Genomic DNA, 21,630 nt, shown 5'->3' on the forward strand with positions numbered 1-21,630 from the left:
CCTGATAGAGATGGAGCATTCGATAGTCCTGTGGCCGAGCCCGAAGTTGGCAGAGCAGACGAAAATGACCCGTTTGAGACTCTTGCACTCACACCGGAAGACAGTACATTAGATGGACATGGAGGATTCAATAATCTTGTAAGCAACCCAGAAGACAGCGGAGATAGCCCAGATGTTCCGATTGAGGATGTCGTTACCAACCCAGGAGACGGCGAAGATGGCCCATTTGAGACTCCGGCGTTCTACACAATGAAGAGTAAATTATTGCGGTTCTTTTGAGCTATAAAACTTCCAGAAATGTCAAAAACTGAAAGAGGAGATACATTTTTTTCTGTTTTTATTGATTGGTCCGTCCTCGTTCTCCAGTTAGTTTTCCCTCTCCCGTCATTCTTTTCTCATTTGTGTATATCGCCGCATCTCGCTGACATTTCGTTTATTTTCAGAAAACAGTCAGCCATGAAGCACTCAAAAGAAGAATCCCAAACAAAGCCGGAAAAGTATCGCTTAGATGGCCACGGAAGAGTTCGACTTTGCATGTTCACTAGCCCCGCCAACCAAGCCCCCGTGCCAACAGATCCAGTAGAATACGAGAGAGTCCGGCAGAGATTGATGACGGAGCGAGACGCTAAAAACAATATTGCCGGATTGGGGGATATCACCCTCATGTCAGAAGGCTCTGAGTATGAGCAAGGTAAGAATTTTCCAACTACAAATCATCGATTGACACGTGCGACGGTGCAGAACCTTGTGGCTTCGCGCATTGTTGGTCCCGAAGCGGAAACAGCTACAGTTCTTACAAATATATGCATGCACATCTGATACAGTATCTTGGGATTAATATTCGATAACCCATTTTAGATGGTCTTCTTAATTCAGCTGATTATTCATGGGAATAGGTAGAAATTCAACGAAAACAAGCGCCAATCTGAAGGAAATAGGCAAAAATCAAATAATTCCGAAGTACTGTATCAAAGTCGCATGAATTTCGTTGCCAAAACCGTACCTATTTTTGCTTCTAGGCCGATGATGTGCCTTTAAATACATTTTCTGTCAGACGATTCATCGGAGCCGGGCAAGATGATAACGTGTTTCATCACATAGACTGAGAATTCAAGAAGCAACTGATTGTGTTCTATTGTGAGAGCAATTCAGGAGCAAATTGTTATTTTTTCAGAAACCTTGACTGAGGACTCAATGATCACGGAGAACTTGAACGTGGATTCCGAAGAAAAGCCGGAAAAGTATCGCCTAGATGGTCTCGGACGTGTTCGACTTTGCATGTTCACTAGCCCCGCCAACCAAGCTCCCGTTCCAACATGTCCAGTCGAATACGAAAGGATCCTATTATAAAATTATTGATGTTAAAAAATGGTTAAGTAAAAACAACAAAATTTTAACCGAAGGACGATGTCCCTATAATAGAAGTGCCCTTCTCAGCGACCCGCGAAAAATAGAAGTGCCCCTAAGAGACCTTACGAAAAATAAAAGGGCGGGCACTTCTAATACAGTTTTTACGGTAGTTTGGACTCACTACATTGTAGATTAATGTATTCTTCGGAGGGCCTAAAACCAAATTGCTAAATCTGGATAAACCAGATTTATTTCCAGATTCAAAGTCCGCAAACACAAGAGGCGACGCGCAACCGCGTATCCACCAAATGGCGCCAAAAGTAGTTGTTTTTGTTGTTTTTGTTGTTTAGATGGTCAGATAATTAGTTCTGCGTTTTTTCCCCCCTCTCTTTTTACCACACTCTCTCTGCACCGTTCTGCGGACCCTCACAGTATTGATCGGTCCGCCATCGCTCGTCACTTTTTTTTCTTTTCTCGTCATTCCTTTCTCATTCATATTGGCGAACCTCGCATTGTATTGTATATTTTTTCGTTTAGATAACAAGGGAACGACAACACCTCGTCAGTTTGGATTTTGATGAAAATTTTAGAATATGTCAAGGATATCCTATCTAGACATCCATGAAAATTTTAGAGCACGCTCGCCAATTTCAGCAGAGTTATATCAGTCCAAAGTTTTAGTACTGAAATTCGTTGATTTGCGTGCTTTACCACACATTTCATCCCCGAAACCACTTTAAAAGGAGTTAGAAGACAGTCTGACATTTGAGCGCCTTTCGAATCAAAAGTAAATGTCGACGGCGTGGTGTCGGGGTTGTGGTGGGCGCCAGTAGTCACAAGGCTGTGGGTTCGGACCCTCTAGTGTTTTTTTTGTTTTTGTTTTCTTATTTTGCGACATTTCAGGATCCCTCTGACATGTGTTTCAAAATTTTATCAATTCAAGAGAGTAGAGACAAAATTTAGAAAAAAAAATTTTCAAAAAAATTCCAAAAAAAATTTGAAGGGTTCAATCACTGGAAGGGGGGTTTTGAAGCTCTGTTTTTGGACCTATACGGACCATGAATGAATAATGAAAAGCGTGAATTCAAAAATAGATTATCTATCAGTTGTAAAATAATATTTGCAAACAGTTATCACTACTTTTTCAAGTAAGTTTTCCAAATTGACAGAAGCTCGATAAAATAAAAAAAAAAACAAAAAAAATACCCATCCAAATGGTGGGAAAAAATCACAAATTTTTTAAATTTTTTGGCAATTTCGGCAATTTTCGGCAACAAAAGTTTTGCGTCTTTTTTTTTTAGTAAAATCGATACGTAACTCACCCGAAAATGCTTTTATCAGGCTCAGAACTACAGAAAATGTGTTTCATAAGTTTCTTTAAAAGTAATTACAAACATTGGCAACTAAAGACCACATTTTTTATGCAAACTATTTCACTTCAGCGATAAAGGGTATTCCAATGGTTGAAAATATTTTTTCCGGTTGTGAGTTTTGAAAATAGTGCGCTCAACTTGTTAGGCAAATCACGACACACGTTCCCTAGAGATTTGAGATAGATTGGATAATTTTTTTGATGAGTTGTGACTCATGATATCTATTTTTCTCCTATGCTCACAAATTTGAAGCTCATTTTAAGATCCGATGCAAGTATTTTTGATGATTATTGGGACACATTTCCTCTAAAATTCATTCTGAGGGATGATGGTGTTCAAAATTTGATTTTTCGAACTTCGAAATCATTTTTTTGACTAAAAAACATTGTGAAAATCTCTAAATTCAAAAAAACTTCAGTTGCCGAAGTTGCCGAAATCGGCAACGGCAATTCGGCAACTTTTTCTTCGTTGCCGATTTCGGCAACGGAAAATCGGCAACAAAAATTCGGCAATTTCGGAAATTTCGGCAATCGGCAATTTGTCGCCGCACAGGCCTGTTCTGGTACATAGTTTCAATACTGCGATTTCTAAGAACTCATTTTGATAACCTCACGACTTGAAAAATGAGACAAAATCTGCTGAAATTGTGACTAAACATTTTGCATGGTAGATCTAATTTGAACTTGCAGTGCAGAACACACCTTCTTTCGTATATCATTACTACTTAAAAATTATCATTTTTCAAAATGAGTAGGTAAATGAGAAGTAGTACTAAAACGCGTTTTCTTGTTTCTACAGTAGATCAACAGTTAAAGGTGAAAACGTGCGATTTCCACTTTTCATTTCGATGTTAGCCAATTCCTTATCAATTTCCGCCGAATAATTTCTGAAAAGTCCTGCTTTACCAAAACGATTTTCGTCAATACTGCCGGTGATATATCGAAATTAGCATTCAAACGTTTTTCAGCAATACGCCGAAGTTATCAACGAATACCGCCAAACCGTCGATCCATCGCGCACTTTATCCAAGCAAAATTATGAAATCGACACGATCATCAAGAGTCGGTCCATAGGAAACAAAAAGGAGTACTTAATCAAGTGGAAGGGATATGATCATGTGATCTGGAACTCCTGGCTCGCCGAGTCTGAGCTCAAAGTGAGTTCTCGTTTCCAAAAAATTGATTCAAATTCTATTTCAGAATTCTCCTCGAATTCTGACGGAGTTTCTGGCCTATGATAGCGACTCCAACGCTTCCCCGAACGCTCCTCGCTCTTCCAATGTAGTTGCTCCTTCACCGGTCTCTCCACTTTCTTCTGTTTCTGGATCCGGGTCATCCGCATCTCTCTTTACAGTCAAATTGAAAGGTATTGGTTTTTGCATCATGTTATTTTTTATTGTAAAAATGATATCATTGAAAATTCCAAGATCGATTTTGGGTAAACTTTGAAAAAGGCGCAACCCATCCCCTCGGCTGTCGGCGCCAATACTTGGCGAGACCTCCCACAAGTCTAGCATAAGTCTCCGAGCACATTATTATATGTATTAGCTAAGACTTGTGGGAGGTTTGTGCAAGACTTGTGGAATACTTGTCCTAGACTTGTGTGTGGCTTTGTGTGTTTTCATTGAAACCTGTTGTTCTGTTGTGATTGTATTTGGAATTAGATATACTACAACATTTTATTAGAACACTACACAAAACGAATAATGAGAAAAAAAATTAATCACAAAAAATTTCTACCTTTTCGTTTCCTTTTATTTGAAATCCGTTGAAATTCATCGATAGTGACAGTGTAATCGCATCAAGTCGAGTCATCTCATTTCCTCAGTTTTTGCTTTGTATTTTGAAGTATCCTTTAGACGAGAACATTACAATCCAATTTCTTGCATCTGAAATACAAACGATAATTTAAAACATCCTCAGTCTTTGAACTAATACCATCACTTGCTTTTCGAAAAATTTTCATAGTTGTGGTTTCGACATTACTGACTTTCGGATAACAAGCATCTACAAATGTGCAGTGCAAATAAATTCTTCTTTACATAGTTTGAGTTGTCTTCAAATCCTAAAAAACGTAACTCTTGTGAGTTCCTAGCATTGTTTTTTACTGAAATCGTGTTCTTTTTCCACTGCGATTTTTCCTCTGCACATGCATGATTAATCTCTGAATCTTTTTCATAGCATTTTAAAATTCATTGAAAAATGTGTGATACCTTCAAAAAGAGATCCTTTGTCGACTGAAACAGCAGCTTTGATGGAGAATTTTTTGGTGGAATTTTGCAGAAAATTAACTTTTTTCATCTTCTGTCTCCTGTGTTTTTGTGAGGCGAAATTCTGTATATTCGAGTGTTTAAATTCTGTAATATTGAACTGTTCAAACCTGAACATCTCTTCATAATAACTCACGATATGCTCACGATGTGCTCACGACTCGCAGATTCATCCTTTTTCGGTTTTGCTCTTTTGAGTTGAAGTTAAATGTTCTGTCATGTTGAAAGTTATACCATTCGAAACTTCAATGTTTCTTATACCAAAAAAATTAAAATACCTTCTTAAAAATTCAATACTTTAATAGTAGGAAAATAGGTAAAAACAGAAAACAATTTGAAAATTCAAATGATGAGTCCGAAGGTAAAAAATCAATAATCAGAATTTGGCCAAGAATTGTAGCATTTTGACTATGGGCCAAGACTTGTGGGAGGCTTGGCCAACACTTGTAAAATCATGAAATACGGCCAAGTATTGGCACCCGAGCCTCTACGTTTTACGCCAAAAATTAATTTTGCTCTTTTTGCAGGAAAAGGCTCCTCTGACTCAACTGGATACACCGCAAATTCTAATTCTAGTTCTTCTTCAAAGTACACCACCAAGACTGTCCCACTGAAAACAACCTCGTCCAGAAACAAAAATAAGAATTCGGATGAGATGAATGGAGATGTTATCAAGAAGCGAAGAATCGAGAATTGTGGAGATTCCGCCAGTTTCAGTACCAAATCAGTCGACACTAGTATGTTTTTTTTCTGAAAACATTTTAAGAAGATTTTTTGAAGTTTCAAGTAATCTCTTGAATATCCCAAAAACTTATTTCTGCATTTTAGCTGTTATTTTTACGCACAACTTACTTTCTCTGTAAAATTTTTTCTTTAATTTCAGATCGACCACACTCTCGTTCCCGGTCCTCATCGACTGATTCGATTCAAATGGACCACATTGTAACCTATCCGGAATCGGATGGAGGGTCGACATCGGATTCGGATGACGAAGGAGCACAGCCACCGAACGACTATCGGATTTCTGACACCGGTCTTGCTGTGGCCCCGTGGCCAATTCCACCTCCAACTCTGATCGGTGATAGAGTCCTGCCTCCACGAAACATAATATTTGACGGATTCCACCAAGGTTAGTTCAATCTGAAATCACGAATAATATTCTGAAAATCCTTGAAATAAAAGGCATTATCACCATTTTTAAATCCAAGTGATTTTAGGGCAAGTTCTTTCAGGACCGGCACCAGCTGCGATCCAGTTCCCGATGGAGCTTCCTCCTCACTTCCCATTCTTCCCGATGTTCTTCCCTTTCTTCCCACATCCAAACAATTATTAAGTTTTGAATTTCAAAACTATTTTTACCCCGACTCCCCACCACTGTCCCTCTAACTCTTTCCACCCATGAAAATCGGTTCCATTCAATGTATTGTATTTTTTCAAATATGATATTATCCTCATTTGTGAATAATTGAATTCACTAGGCACTTCCTAATTTATCCCATCCTACAGTAATCTGTTTCCATAATCTACTCATTTTTTGTACATTTCAATAGTATTTTTAAAATGAGTTGTTTTCACCCACCCACACCGTTCCACACAGAATCTCTGTGAAGGATTTCACACCCTATCCTTATTCAGACCCTTTCTAGGTTTTCAAGTTATCATCATGAGTAGTATTTAAAATTATACTTCTCAATTAATTCTATATGTCTCCTTTCACCTTTTTAACTTAGCTCATTTTTGAAACATTTCTGTAATATGCATATTTTAGAGCATGAGTTAGATTGTATAGCTATCATTTTAATTGTTTATCGGTTATCTAAGACCTCGTTCCGCCTCGTCTCCACACTTCCTTCCTGTGAATTCCTTCTAATACGGTTATTTTATAATGTTATCCATCCCTTGTTCTCAGCCATATCCCCACACATCTTGGGATTTGATTAGAGATTGATTAGTATAGCTCATTGATTAAGTATTTTACTTAAATTTGCCTCTGCCGCCAGTCGGATTTGTTTTATATTTTATATTCAAATTTTAACAGAAAGCAATTTGCATGGAATAAATTGCTTTCATTGTACCAGGCCTTCATATTGCCTACATTGTCAGCTTTACAATTTTAACTACAGTATGGTCTTCAGTGACCGGACAGGACAGCTTGCTTGATTCAGAAATGTTGAAAAGTATGTTTTCGATTTAAAAAAACCGAATCCTGAAATTCTGAAATTTTTAAAATCTCATTAGCTAAAAACAGATATTCAATAGTTGCATTTTGTAATACCTAATTTTCACGTTATGACTTATATATTCTCTATCCATAACTCAAAAACCAACACATATGTTCATCCAAAAATCGAAAAATCGCTTCGAGACCTAGCCACATGTGTTCTCCGTCCAATGACGCAGGTTTTTGTTTATTTCAACCCTAATTCTCTTTCTCTCATCTCATAAAAATATCTTAATCACATCAAAGTTTCCTTTTTTGCATTTTAGATAACCTGTATACGGCCACGACAGGTTCCAATAGTGTTTTTTCTCGCACTTCATTTCTCAAGGTAGCGGATTAAACGCTCCTTTCCTCTCTCGTTTGTCGGAACAAACCGAAATCGCGACATTGAATAACCTTCGCGCTTATCTGTCGGAACAAAAACCGGGTCTGACTTTTATCGATTACAGCAGAACACGACGAGTGTCCTAATTTTTTTTTATTTCTTTCTATTATTTCTTCACAATCAAAGCATGTTGACACTTGTCGAAAACAATTCTTAGTATCCTTTTATTTGTATTGCCATGAAGGGTTTTCTTGGTAGTAGTATGATATTTACTTTATGAAATTCCATTAACTATTTATTTACTTATCCTTAGAAGTTTGATTTTTACCTTTATAAGGAGATGAAGTGTTTATTACCTTTTTTAGTCGGGTGTCATACAAGTTGGATTTCTCGGATTTCTGCCGCAAACATTTGAAAATATTGTTCCTTCCAATTTTCATTTTTCAGGTAACAAAATGGCGGCGTTATTCAACGAATCGCTGCGCAAGGTCAACGAGCAACAACCACCAACAATTATTGAAGAAGTGAGAAGCACTCTGTCTTGTTTAAACTTATTCTGAGCCCTTTTCTCTATTTTTTTGTTTCAGGACGAGTCGCCAAAACGTGCCAATCGACCACAAGACTTGCAAGGCTTCTCGATTCTTGCTGAAAAATGGCGGAGCAGCAGTTCCGATGATTCCGACGACTCGCTTCCTGTTGGAAGTTATATTAGCACGAGTGAGTTTTCACATTTTTTGAGGCTAACTATTTGGAAAATAAGAAACATTATGAAAGAAAACTGGCATGATTAGAGTTCTTGATTTCCATTTTACTTATTGAGTCAACACTGGGAATCTGGTTGTTTTGATTATAAACTTTTTCTGAACAATCTTTAGAAAATAAACAAACAATTTGAGAATCGGGAGGCAGTGGGCGTTCTTCATTTTTTTACTGGAAGTCATTATATGACTATCGTATGTCCTCTATTAGAAGCCCACCCAAATCGTTAACTTTGAACTCAATTATCTCGATTCCTGTGAGAGATATTGAAAAACTGTTAACTGATAAATTATTTATCATATTATCATTAATAATTAATCAATGAACAAAATTTTGGTATCTTTCACAGAAATCGAGATAATTGAGCTCAGAGTTGGAACATTGCAAGTGCTTCGTTTTTTCGTTTTGAGATATTATATGAATCATTACGCCATACACTTCTCTCAAACCTATTTTGAAAGTTTGAAATAACGAAGAAGGATTTTCCGAGTTTTTAAAAAATTTGATTGGGCATTCTGACGTTACGGTAATCGATGTTCCCACAACTTGTAGCTAATAATGTAGTTTCGGTTTTCTAATTTCTAAAATCGTATGGACAAAATAAAATTATTGTTATTGATTTCCTCTTTTACCGCAAAATATTCTAATATATCGTTTAAAATCAAACAAAGAAAATTACCGTATTTGCTCAATTAGAGACCAACTCTATATGTGCCCTTTGAACTCAATTATTTCGATACCTTCAGAAAATATCAAAACCTTTTCAACTAATAAATTATTTATCTTAATATCACCAGAATTTCATAGGTTGATAAATTGTTTATATCTTTCAGAAGAAACGAGATAATTGAGCTCTAAGTACGCAAATATGGTGGCTTCTATCGGATCAAATGTTGTGTGAAAATAACTGTACATGCAATCTATTTTGACTTAACAGAAAAACCGTGTTGTTGCAGTGTCCAAAAAATCTAGTTTTTGAAGAACGAAATCTTTAGGTTTACCCAATAAATTATTAAAAAATGAAACGATTTTCTTATTAGGTTGGCAGGAAAGTAACTGCCCCTTGTTTCATCTGTGAATAATACAAAAACCGGGCTAAGCCAAGATTAGCAGTTTGCACCGTCGTGGTCCACAACATGTTGCCAACATTCAGGTAACTTGTGGATACCATACCTCCAAAAGCTAGCTAGCCGCGAATCAGAATATCTATTTTTTAGTTTTTTCTCATAAATGGTCCAAAATTCGTCACCCTTCAGATGGCGTTGTACATCTCCGAATAACCAATAATCTGATAGAACTGACTCGGGACTACAAGTAAATGAGGGAGAACCGCCCCGCTGAAGCTGCTCAAGTCTGACTTGCCTTTCGTAAAAAAATGCAAAATCTCATGTTGCACGGAAAGTCACGCCGTACCTGAGCCGCTTTGGCTAGACGGTTCTCCTTTACCCCCGTGAAAGTTCTGATTTTGTTGTATCAGATTATTGGTTATTCGGAAATATACAACGTCATCTGGAGCCTAAGGACTTTGATAAAATCGGTGAGAAAAAAATGTACCAAAGTAATAGTTTCATTGGCAGCCAGCTGGCGGTTGGAGGGATGATATCCACAAGTTGCCCAAAAGTTGACAACATGTTGTGGACCACGACGGTACATACTGACAATCTTGGAATAATCTTGTTTTTGTTTTATTTACTAATAAAAAAATGGACAGTTACTTTCCTTCCAACCTAATATGTGCCTATAATATCTCCAACACTCAAATCCATTAAAATCATATCTCATGAGTTCGAACCTTTCCAAAAATTTTCTTCTTAATCACCATTCTCATCAATTTTGCCTAAAAATTGATTAGTTTCCAATATTGTAAAACATATCTCTCAACTATCCATCCCCATCTTCAACCCTTTATCATCTTTCAATTTTCACTTCTCAATTAACCATATTTCTTATCTTCTCGATTTCTTTTATCACGCCCTTCTTTTTTTTCGGAACATGTTTTCTTCTCATTTTAGATATTAGTCCCCACTCAGTTTTCGCTTTTATTTTAATGTCCACAAAATTATGTTTCGTGACACGTGGGTGTTTGGAAAGTAAACACAAGTGATGGGCCATTTTGAACTTTTAATTTCTTCTGATGATAGTTTTGTTCACAATTCATTCGTCCAACACTGTTTTCTCGTTACAAACTTCAAACTCATAGACACGAGACCTTGTAAGCAAACATGTTCACACCCCGAAAATTGAAATAGTTCTCGGAAAAAATATGATATCATTTTTCCACTAGTGGAAAAGCCATTGAGTTCAGGTAGTCTGGCTAGCGGAGGGTCAAAGATTCAATTGTTTAGTTTTTGTTTGTTATACACTTTATATGCATTGTGCGGTATAGTGCGGGGAATTGAGGAGAGAGGGGAGGGGAAATGTGCTGGAGTTGTAAATTTTCAATTTTGATGCTCCCTTCTATATATTGTCCATGTATTTCTTGTTCAGTTTATTGTAATGTTCTTTTTTTTTTGAATTTGCATAATAAGAAAAATATCATATTGTTAGAAAAACAGTATATTCAGTAGAACTATTGTGTGATAATATTTTTGACATTTCTGAAAGTTTTCCTGACAATAGTTCCTTGAACCTTGAGGAAGTCACTTGAACTTTTGATCTGGCCAAGCTACAGTAGTCAACACCCTTAGATTAAAAGGTCTTAGGATATTGCTGACATAAAAAATATTACTTTGGTCCCTTTGCAACAATACAAAAATAATTTTCCCCTATTCATCAAAATCGTTGCTTTTTAGTAGGCAAACAATGCGACCGGTTTACCAAAAAAGAAATAATAAAGAAACAACACAAACAGTAAAAAATCAACAACAAAAGGGAAAACAACAAAAACACTTTACTGCTAAGATCTGTACGATTTTTGTTTTATATTGATTTTTGCACATCTTCTTTCTTTTTTTCTGAACACCTCAATGGCGGTGGGGATGAAAAAAAAAGCGAAGAACGTGATTGATGATGAAACACGTGACACTTTTCGTTGTTTCTTTTTTGTTTCATTCGTTTTTTCTTTTTTTGTTTCTTCAACTCCTGAAAATAGGATTTTTGAGGTGGGAGAAAGGAGATGATATGATATGTTGTCAGTAGAGAACGGATGTGTGTTTTGTTTTTTTTTCCGCTTTGTACATTGATTGATTGGTTCCACGAATCATATTACACAGTTTTTGAAAGCTGTCCTTTTTGTTCCAAACGTTTCCAATTTGAAAATTTGCTGATGAGTAACTACAGTACCAGACGAAATTCGCTCAAGTTTTGAAAAGCAATCAAATTTGAAGTTCTGAAAGACACCAGAATTTTTGATTTGTATGAAAATTTCAGAATGCACTAAACAGAACTAGAGCTTTAACTTTGTAATTGACCTTTTGTGAAAATCCAACCAAGCGAAATGAGTCGGTGTGAAAAAAAACAGATCTCATTCCTCTAATAATTTTGGGTATTTGGCATTTTTTGGCTACAAAATAGACTTACACATTGAGCTCAATTTTCTCATTTCCTGTGCGATCAAAAAATTTGTCAACTGATAAATATATTGGTGATATTATGATTAACAGTTTATCAGTTGACAGATTTTTGATATTTCTGATAGGAGCCGAGATAATTGAGCTCAAAGTGAAGTGACGGACAAACCGTTGATAAAAGAACCCCCAAAGTGCCAAGTTTAAGCTTAATTATCTTATTTCCTGTAAGATATTTCGAAAATCTGTCAACTGATAAAATATTGGTGATATTGTAATCAACAGTTTATCAGTTGACGAATTTTCAAAATCTCTCATAAGAATCGAGATAATCGAGCTCAAATTGCAAATACGGTATCTCGTCAAAATGGAATTTGGCGAAAAACATGGCAAATAAATCAATCAACATTTTTATTACTGTAATTTAAACTTGGGAAGTCAAACTAAAATAATCTAGACTATTTTTAAAAAAAAAACTAAATTCACTTTCTCTACTTAAAAGTAAGAATACATATGTTATACTTTTCCCGGTACTGTATATACTGTATTCCCTCTAATAGAATCCCACCTAAACCCACAACTTTGAGCCCAAGTAACTCGATTCCTGTGAAAGACATCAAAAATTAGTTAACTGACAAATCATTTATCATCATATCGCCTATATTTTCACAGTTGACAAATTTTTGATATCTCTCATAGGAACCGGGATAATCAAGCTCAAAGTTCCTGGGCTTCTGTTAAATATTTATTAGAGGAACAATTTTTTGTTGTTGTTCAACAAATTTCTTGATTTCCACAAAATTTCGAAAAAAAAAATCCGGACCTCTAACTGAACACACATGAGAACGTCTCAAGCCTCCCGAGAGGTGCTTGCTTTTTGTTTTCACGAGCCGATTAAACACTATCACAAGTTAAACTTTGTGGAAAACAGATGATAAGCAGAGTAGTGAAGTGTGTGTGTGTGTGCGTCGCCACCACCCCCGGCGCTCGCACAAAATTAATGAGCCATTCAATAAGTCTTTTCCACACCACCACCAAAAATTTTTTTCTTTCACACACGACCTCCTTTTTCTGTGCCACATTCGATCCGGAAATTGGATGGGAGGGAGGAAAATCCTTTTTGTTCCATCTTCCGCGTCTTCCCCCTTCTCTGTGATTACGGCTCTCTTTTGAAGATTCGACGCCTGGGAGATTCTGCAAATCTGTGGATTTCCGCCCACTCCGTCGCGATCCCGACTTGACCGGCTTGGATAGCTGCAGCACCGTTCCCAGCACACCGATTCACAAGAAAAATCCACCGCTTCCACTGACAATGGCTTCCAGTGCTAGCCAGTCACGCTTCAAGGTGAGCCTTAAAATTCTATTTTCTCATTTTCTAAACTTTTTCATTTTTGGAGTAGACTAGACCAACTAGATTAGTTTTACTTGTTCTTCAAGCGATTCTAATTAATTTCCAACACAGAATGAGGGTATTCCTGTAAACACGCTGATAACTGAACGCAAAAGTGTAAAAGATGAATCATCTGTGAAGGTAATTTGACTAATTTGACCCCCAAATATAATACCTATCACTTCATCCCAAACTCATAACTCAGTTTTTTTTTCTTTTTTCCTAACTTATTCTCCCCAGTAAAACCCCTTCTATGCTTCCTAATATTCAACTTTTTACAGTTTCAGGTGGTTCCAGTTGAAACACGGTATAAAAGGGATAGATGGACTTGTGTTGATTATTATGATTCTCTCAGGGACCCCTACTTCAGTCCCGGAAAGCAGGCGATCCCCAAGCCGACGGCAGTGATCAAAAGTATGCTGAGTTTGCGTGACACCGAGAATGAGTTTTGAGGTTTTGAGAAAATTTTTCGCGAATTTTCAGAGGAGGAAATTGTGAACCGAAGTAGTCGCTCGCTCTCAGACATCCATCCATCGTCCTCGCCATCTGTGGTTCAAACATCTGGAATCCCAAAACCCGCGTCTCATCTTGTCTCTCCAAATCCGAAGCCAGTGTATACAGTTCCAAAAGTGAGTTTTTAAACGTTTTTAAGATTATTTTTAGATTTTAAAATTATGCTTCAGACAGTTCCGGCCATAACTACCGTAAAAACTTTGATCGAACGCCGCCCGAATCGTCAAATTTGAGCCCATGTATCTCATTTTCTAAAAGAGATTTCAAAAAGTGGTCAACTAATAAAATGTTCCTGATATCATAATAAACATTTTATTAGTTAACAACTTTTTGCTATTTTTCAAAAGAAATGTGATATATAGGTTCAAAATGGACGGTCCGGGTGGCGTTCTTTGAGAGTGCTTACGGTATATGGAAAATCCTGTTTTCCAGTTGATTTTTATCACTTTGAAAGTTTCGAAGGTTATAGAACAAAGCTAGATGGAGAAGTTTGCATTTACAGAATTTTTCGAAATTGTCTAGTTTTTTTAGCTATGTACCAATTTCTGAAGAACACCTTGTTTTCTGTTTTGTACTGAAAACGCGGTGTCCGTCAGAACCCGGCAAATATCTGAAAATCTAGGGATTTCCGAAAAATTTTATAATTGCAAAGATTTTGATCTAGGTCTGTTTTAGATCCTCCACAATTTTCAATGTGATGGGGCTTTTGACAGCCAAGCTTCAGGCTCCAGCAAATGGTCAAAATCAACTGAAAACACACATTTTTCTCATATTCTTGGCCAGCACTGTACATTTTTAAAGAATTTCCTCTCAAACCACTTATCGATGCTTATCAGTTCACTGATAACTTTTTGCTTCGAATTAAAAAAGTGTAGTCTTTCCTTTTAATGTCTCGACAAATTAAAAAGAGCACTTTACCCCCCTTGTGACCCCTGGGGTGTACGTGTCGTTTTGATTAAGATGTGGGGTAGTTACACGAAATTTACTGCTCTTTGTCAATTCGAATCAAATTGAGCAAACATTTCGACATAGTTTTTGAGTTTTTGTTGTTTGCCAAACCGATTTTGAGACATTCGAGAAATAGATATTTCAATGTCGACATTTTTTAAAGATAACATTGTTTTAATATTCCAAAAAAAACAAGACACGATTTTCAAGCGTATGTTGGTTCCCCCACACAAAACATAAGAACAAAGTGTATCATCAAAACATATGGTCAGTTGGAGGAAAACGTTCTTTAGTATGTATCTCTTTCCCTCTATCTCTTGTTTTCACTTTTTCTGCTCTATTCCTGATCAACTGACAGCACGTGAAGCGAGAAAAAAAATGAAAGAAAAGTCTCCGATATGTTATTACGATTAGAAAAATAACTGAAAGATAGTAATAGACACATTTCACATGATCTTTCTTCTCCAATGTTCTCCTTCACACTTTCCTTATCAAAACTTTTTTGTCCTTAACGTACGCCAGACTTGGGTCATATCATAACAATCTCTAGTTCACGTTTTTGAAGTCATGGACTAAAGATTCGTCTAGAAACTGTTATGTTGTGTAAATATACAAGTGCCTATGCGCCACGTGTGATCAAGAAATCAGCAAACGGTTTGTAACAATAAGTGACAAGAAGGAAAACAAACAGAAACCATGGGCACACCGGAAAAAGAAGGAAAAAGGCACTTTTCAAAATCTTGAAAATGTTGTTAAAGAGTGAGAAGTGACTTTTCCATACAGTACCGGTCCATAATATGTACAAAAACTAATTTTCAGTTTGTTGTCGGTCTATTTTCATCTCAGCTGTCAAGTTTTCGAGCTCTTTGAGAACTTTGGAGGGTGTAAAACAAGAAAAACCAAAAAAAAAGAAAAATAACTTTTCAACTCGAAGAACTTTCTTTGAAAAACATTGTAAAAAAACATTTCAGAAACCCGAAAATTAGAAAACAGTAGTTTTTCTGTAATTTTACGTCAGACATTGTACCTGCAGACTTTATGTTGTTTCTGGAATGTTCCTAAACTTCTGAGAATCATACACAGAAAATTTCAGAGTCCTAGCTTTCTTAGTATTCGAGATAACTTCAAAAAACCAAAAGTGGATATCGTAAACACTCTGATAGAACGCCACCCCGGACCGTCTACTTTGATCCTATATATCTCACTTTTTTCAAATGATATCAAAAAGTGGTCAACTTATAAAGTGTTTATCATGATATCAGCAATATTTTATTAGTTGATCACTTTTTGATATCTTTCACAGAAAATGAGATACATGAGCTCAAATCTGACTATTCGGGTGGCGTTCTATTAGTGTTTACGGTAGCTTGTTGTTTGGTACTGTAGGTTGAAAATTTTACATTCACATAACTTTTTTGAAAATTTATTGAAAATTTTTTGTTTTTCGCCAATAAAGCTAATTGCCGATTTCTGAATGACGCCGGCTTTTTCCACAGTTTCAATACAAAAATGAGCCAAAAAGGGTGTCTTTCAAAAATCGGCAAATATCTGAAAAACTAGAGATTTTTTAAAAATTCTGTGAATGCAACGTTTTCAATCTAGATGTGTTTTATAATTACCCAAATTTTCAAAGTAACCGGAAACTTGTCAGCCGAGCTTCAGACTTCTGAAAATGATAAAAATGGCCAAAAATTAACTAAAAATAGATTTTTGTGTATCTTATTGACGGTACTGTATATAACTGTTCACAATTTCCTGCTAAGTAAAAGCTACAGTATCCCTTAAACCCATTAATTAGTTCTGTGGTTTTTTCCCATAAATCATCAGTTTTCCTCAAAATTTTCAACTTTTCCGCCCAAAATAGTGCGCCCCTCTCCATGTTCTTGATAAATCACAAGCTGAACCAACAGAAAGTAGTCCGGCGGCTCCAGGTGTGTATATGTGCAAACTCATCGCTTCATGTCTACCACAACAGATGTGTGTGTATATATTCCGATATCTCTCTCAGCATGGGACTTTTGGCAGCACGTGAAACAGAATAAACAGAGAAAAAAAGCGAAAACTCATTCCGAAGTTTAGACTTGATCCACTAGGCATATCACATGTGAAGAACATTATTTTCTTTTAATAGGACATAAAAAAAGATAAAGAGACCAAATAAGTAGCATACCACCGGGGAGGGTGTCAAACTGACCACGGGGAGTCTAAAATCGTCTAAAATCGGCAACAACATAAATCATAGGAAGAAAAAAAGAAAAAAAGAGAAGGGTATATTTTTGAAAAACTGGTAAACGGGGAAGAAGAAAAGATACTACTGACCACATGATAAATTCCTTCAAAAGTGTCTGGAGGTTATGGGGACGCCAGATTGTCGGTCAAAATATGTCATTTTTGGGGGTAAATTCGAAAAGATAACATAAGAAATGATGAATAAATTGATAAAGACAGACAAGAGAAAGTGAAAATGACGAATAAATATATCTTTCATTGTTTCTGGTTTTTTTGGGGTGTTCAGTTGATCTAGAATAGAATAGAATAGACATAAACATTTGTCATAATACCTAAAAATAGTTGATGTAATGATTGTAGGCCGCGCCACCAACCGCTCAAGTTAAAGCGTCGACCATCATCCAACCAACAGTTAATGGCCAAGGTGGGAGACTCTTTCAAGAAAAAAACAACAGAATTTTCAGTCAAAGTCAGTTCGGAAACCCAAATCAACACTGGAATACCATCAGCTGATAATGAGAGTCGTCGCACAAAAAGGTATTTGGGTTTGGTTCTGGAGTGTTTTCTTGTGTTGACACACGCACAAACACCCTTGTCCTAGTTTTTTTTCTTTTTTTCTCAAACTAACGTCAGTTTCAGACCTCCCCTAGTTAGAGCCAAAACTGTGTAGGTTCCTTTTTTCATTGAAAAATTCTAATCCCTGTGTTGAGTGATTGAGAGTGGTAGTCAGAGATGGAATTTGGTTATCTAGAGGATCAGAAACCTGAAAAATGTTGTATTTCTCGAATTCTTTCGACCAAAATAGAATCTACAGTATCCCTTCTGTTTCGAAACACGACGTTTGCTAATTTATTTATTAAAATTTATTCAGAATTTATTCAAAGTTATTCGAATTTCATTAACATCTATTCAGAATCAACCAAGTGGCTTTAAGGGATACTGTAGCTTTTGCCTCGGTGGATATTTTGAAAATTCAAATTTATTCGTAAAAAATTAGTGAATAAAGATCACGACTCCGAAATTCATTCGAACACTGAAAGGTGAGGGTTACTGTAGTTTTCATTTAGATTGAAATTGGAATTCTTAAAGCATGAGGTTGGTTCAAAAAATATGGCAAAACTAACTTTTTCATATTGAATTTCTTTTAAAAGTTGACAAGCAGAAAATGTAACAAAAACCTTTATATATGTAATATTGTCTTACTGTACATTCTCTGATAGAAGCTGACTCTATATATTCTCTTTGAGCTCAATTATTTTGTTTCATTCATAAGCTATCGGAAAAATTTTCATTGATAGAAGCTTGTCATAAGAATACCAACATTTTATCAGTTGACAGTTTTTTTAATCTCTTGTAGAAATCGAGATAATTGAGCACAAAGTGCTCATATAGGAATGGTTTCTAATATCACAAACTTTGAATTTGTTGCTTCTGGTCCTCTAGGTACTCTGATTATTTCTGATAATTCTAATTTTCCAATGCCCACTTCACCTGGTCATTCCTAAAAATGGACACACGAACCTCCTCCTTTGTCTCTCTCCTCAGCGCCAACTTGTTCTCTCGCTCCTCCCTCTCTTTGAAGTCCAACTATTCCCCATCTCTATCACTCTTCCTCCCTTTTGTCCGTTCCTTGGCGGCTCGCCAAGCCACGCCCCATCTGATCAGTCAAAAAGTCACCGACTCTTCCTCTCTGCCTTCTATTCTCCTCCTTCCCCACTCTCCGCCTCTCCTCCCTCTCGTCGCGTTTTTTTTCCCGCGCCTCCTATATCGTGTGTCTGTTTGTTTCGAACTCGAGACCAGCTATCAGTCGACCACATAAAAGCGGTCCAACACAAAAACTATCTATACTTCTCCTCCCCTTCCATTTCACCTGTTGTCTCCTAACCAACACACCGGTGGTTTTTTGTGGTACTGCTCCTCCACCATCACCAACACGAACACCTCCTTCTCGCACCAATATGTGGAATTGTGCCGTTGTTGAATGTGCCGTGAACCACATCCCAACCTACTCACCCCATTATGGAATCTCGCGCGGATGCTCACCATCATCCTCATCCGGCTCATGTTACAGTGTCGCTGCTAGCCCACCGGCTCACAATGGAAACAACATTGATAACAAGATTGAGCAAGCAATGGTGAGTATATGTGTTTCTTGCAAAACGCGTTTCCTTATTCTTGCAAAGATGCAAAATACGTGCCTTTTTAAAAATGCGGAAAGAATGCGTGTCTACCAAAAACTGTTGTACCAAATTAGTGTATTTAGTGGTAGAATAGTTGAACAATAAAGGCCAAAAACCGATTCTAACTTTCTTGTATAGTGCCGATAATAGACCGGCTTGTTCTAACTATCAGATGACATAATGTAAATGAATAATCATGTGCTTCAGGATCTGGTCAAAACCCATTTGATGTTCGCCGTTCGTGAAGAGGTCGACGGGCTGCGTAGCAAAATTTTCGATCTGGAAAATCACGTTAGACGGTTCGTTTAGTTCATTTTTTGATTTTCTTGATTTTGCAGTGTCCTTGTGACAAAAAAAAATTATCACATGCGTTTTGTTAAACTAACTATCTACAGTGCTGTATATGAAAAAAGTAATTTTCAGTTGATTTTGACCATTTTCAGAAGCCTAGAGCTCGTCTGTCAAGTTTTCGAGCATTTTGAAAATTTGAGAGCGTTTAGAGCATACCTAGATTGAAAACTATGCATTTACAAAATTTTTCGAAATTCCCTTGTTTTTCAGTTATTTACCGATTTCTGAAGAACTTCCCTTTTTCCTATTTTTGTACTGAAGACGAATCAGAAATCGGCTAATAACTGAAAAACTAGGAATTTTCAAAAAATTGTGTTAATGCAAACATTTCAATCTATATCTGTTTTATAACCTCCAAAATTTGGAAAATACACTTGACAGCCGAGTTCCAGACTCCTAAATTGGCCAAAATCAACTAAATAATACATTGTTGTATATCATACTGTATGTCTAAAATTTCAGATTAGAAGCTGAGAATTCGATATTGAAGAGGACAATTCCAAACGATACGCTTAACAAACTCCATCTCAAACTATGAGCAATTTTCTCTGGCTAATATGGGCAATGAATTGGAAAAATTCTTGTACAGTAGTTCCTAGAACCTTTTGTATCATCATTCCCCTTACTTGGTCCCAATTTTCCCTCGTTTTTTGTATTTTTTGCCAAACCCCAAAACCCCAAACACCGTTCACTTCGAAGTAAAAGTCTTCACCGGTCACCTATTTGGATATCACGTCGTGTTGCCATATATGTATTATATTTCTCTCAAATGAACATTCTTCCTCTTACAGTAACCCGAAGCACATTTTCATCTTATTTTGATTTTTCGAAAATGATTTGTTACAGTAAGCCGGAAGAGAGAATTTCAGATTGCTGTATCAGCTGATTCGTCGTCTGTTTTGTGAACCCGACTCTATTTGGTGTTGGGGTAGTAAAAAATTTTATAACTCCTAAAAACCAATCACGTTCTTCTTCTATTTTCCGTAATAGTCTTCGGTCTGACATTTTACACACAACTTGACCTCCCTCACGTTATAAAAATGGGAGATATGGGTTTGAAGAACCTTTAAAATTAGCAGGTTGATTCTTAGAACCTTCCTCTCCAAGGAAATCTACCGTATCCCAAATCTACAGTAGTGTTCAATTGTTTCTCCTTCTAGAAACTCATGTTCAAGATTTTCCTTTTCCAAGAAATCTAATCTACCGTATGCCAAAGAAAACGTGCAATATCATAAAGATCGTTCCTTCGAGAAAGCCATTTTTCAATAAATCATGGGAATGCATTGAAAACATTCGAAACATACAACAGTTGTCCTGGCTCTCTCTGAAAATGTGACCACGTTGCTGACGTATTGGTATGGCTCTTGCTTCAATATCTCAAAAAATCTATCTCTTCTCTCTGCGTCTCTTCATATGATTCATTGTGCCACATTCCGGAAATTGAGGATGGATAGAGTTTGGAGTTATGGAAAATGAAAAATTCCATTTCCTGAGGGGCGTTGTGAATCCAAAAAAACTTGAAAATGGAATAGAAACAGGAAACAAAACCAATTATCAACAGGAAATTAGAAAAGAAGGTACTGTATCCAGTCATTTTTACAATCCAAATCCTTCATTCTCCATCCAGAGCATGCTCAAGGATGGTGCTCATCTTATTGCTCTACGCGCTTCTTCTACCCAGATTTTCTACTGACCACGTCAAGTTCTTTGGACGATACGCATGCAATGTGGACTTTGAAAATGATTACTGTACTTCGGATACCTACGTGGGATTGGCTTTCTACTACGGTAGGCTTCAAATATTAGGAAATCTCAAAAATTATTATTTTTCAGGCTTGCAAGATGGTGGTGGTATTCATAAGAATGGCACATTTCTCAATTCAAATATCAAAGTTGAGTATTACGATCCAACTGTACAAGGAAAGTTTCCGAAGGGAGATCAAACAGGAAACTATATGTCGTGAGTAATCAATTTTTACGTTTTTTGATTTTTCAAAATTACCGTAATCACCTCACACACCCCGAAAATCTTCTTCTTCATCTTCTCGTCGTCTTCTCTTTTCTATTTCTCTAGACGGTTCCTCTCATTCTCTGCTAACACGGCCACCCGTGTTTTTGCAATGTTTTGATCTCTAAAAGTCTAATAACGTCATCTTGCTGTACAATATAGAATGAAAAAGGAGAATTGAGAGAGAACACGGGGGGAAGGCGTCTTT

General features: G+C 36.6%; 4 protein-coding genes across 4 annotated transcripts; all 4 read left to right on the forward strand.

Moving 5' to 3' along the window:
• Positions 1–456: 456 nt before the first annotated feature.
• On the forward strand, positions 457–1,350 carry CBG27461 (the record flags this gene model as incomplete). The annotated part of the gene is made up of 2 exons (XM_045238918.1): positions 457–691; positions 1,175–1,350. The coding sequence occupies 2 exons, from the start codon at positions 457–459 to the stop codon at positions 1,348–1,350; spliced, it is 411 nt and encodes a 136-aa protein (XP_045099827.1).
• A 1,214-nt stretch (positions 1,351–2,564) lies between these two features.
• On the forward strand, positions 2,565–13,939 carry CBG15981 (the record flags this gene model as incomplete). Its single annotated transcript, XM_002643324.1, has 11 exons — positions 2,565–2,567; positions 3,691–3,879; positions 3,923–4,088; positions 5,520–5,729; positions 5,876–6,121; positions 7,986–8,062; positions 8,126–8,255; positions 12,979–13,148; positions 13,481–13,607; positions 13,677–13,822; positions 13,877–13,939. The coding sequence occupies 11 exons, from the start codon at positions 2,565–2,567 to the stop codon at positions 13,937–13,939; spliced, it is 1,527 nt and encodes a 508-aa protein (XP_002643370.1).
• Positions 13,940–18,841: 4,902 nt separating this feature from the next.
• On the forward strand, positions 18,842–19,952 carry CBG15980 (the record flags this gene model as incomplete). The annotated part of the gene is made up of 3 exons (XM_002643323.1): positions 18,842–19,018; positions 19,271–19,362; positions 19,877–19,952. The coding sequence occupies 3 exons, from the start codon at positions 18,842–18,844 to the stop codon at positions 19,950–19,952; spliced, it is 345 nt and encodes a 114-aa protein (XP_002643369.1).
• A 1,102-nt stretch (positions 19,953–21,054) lies between these two features.
• CBG27462 lies at positions 21,055–21,378 on the forward strand (the record flags this gene model as incomplete). The annotated part of the gene is made up of 2 exons (XM_045238919.1): positions 21,055–21,202; positions 21,248–21,378. The coding sequence occupies 2 exons, from the start codon at positions 21,055–21,057 to the stop codon at positions 21,376–21,378; spliced, it is 279 nt and encodes a 92-aa protein (XP_045099828.1).
• Positions 21,379–21,630: the final 252 nt, after the last annotated feature.

The sequence above is a fragment of the Caenorhabditis briggsae genome (genome assembly GCF_000004555.2).
Source record: "Caenorhabditis briggsae complete genome, chrX, whole genome shotgun sequence".
Taxonomy (NCBI): domain Eukaryota; kingdom Metazoa; phylum Nematoda; class Chromadorea; order Rhabditida; family Rhabditidae; genus Caenorhabditis; species Caenorhabditis briggsae.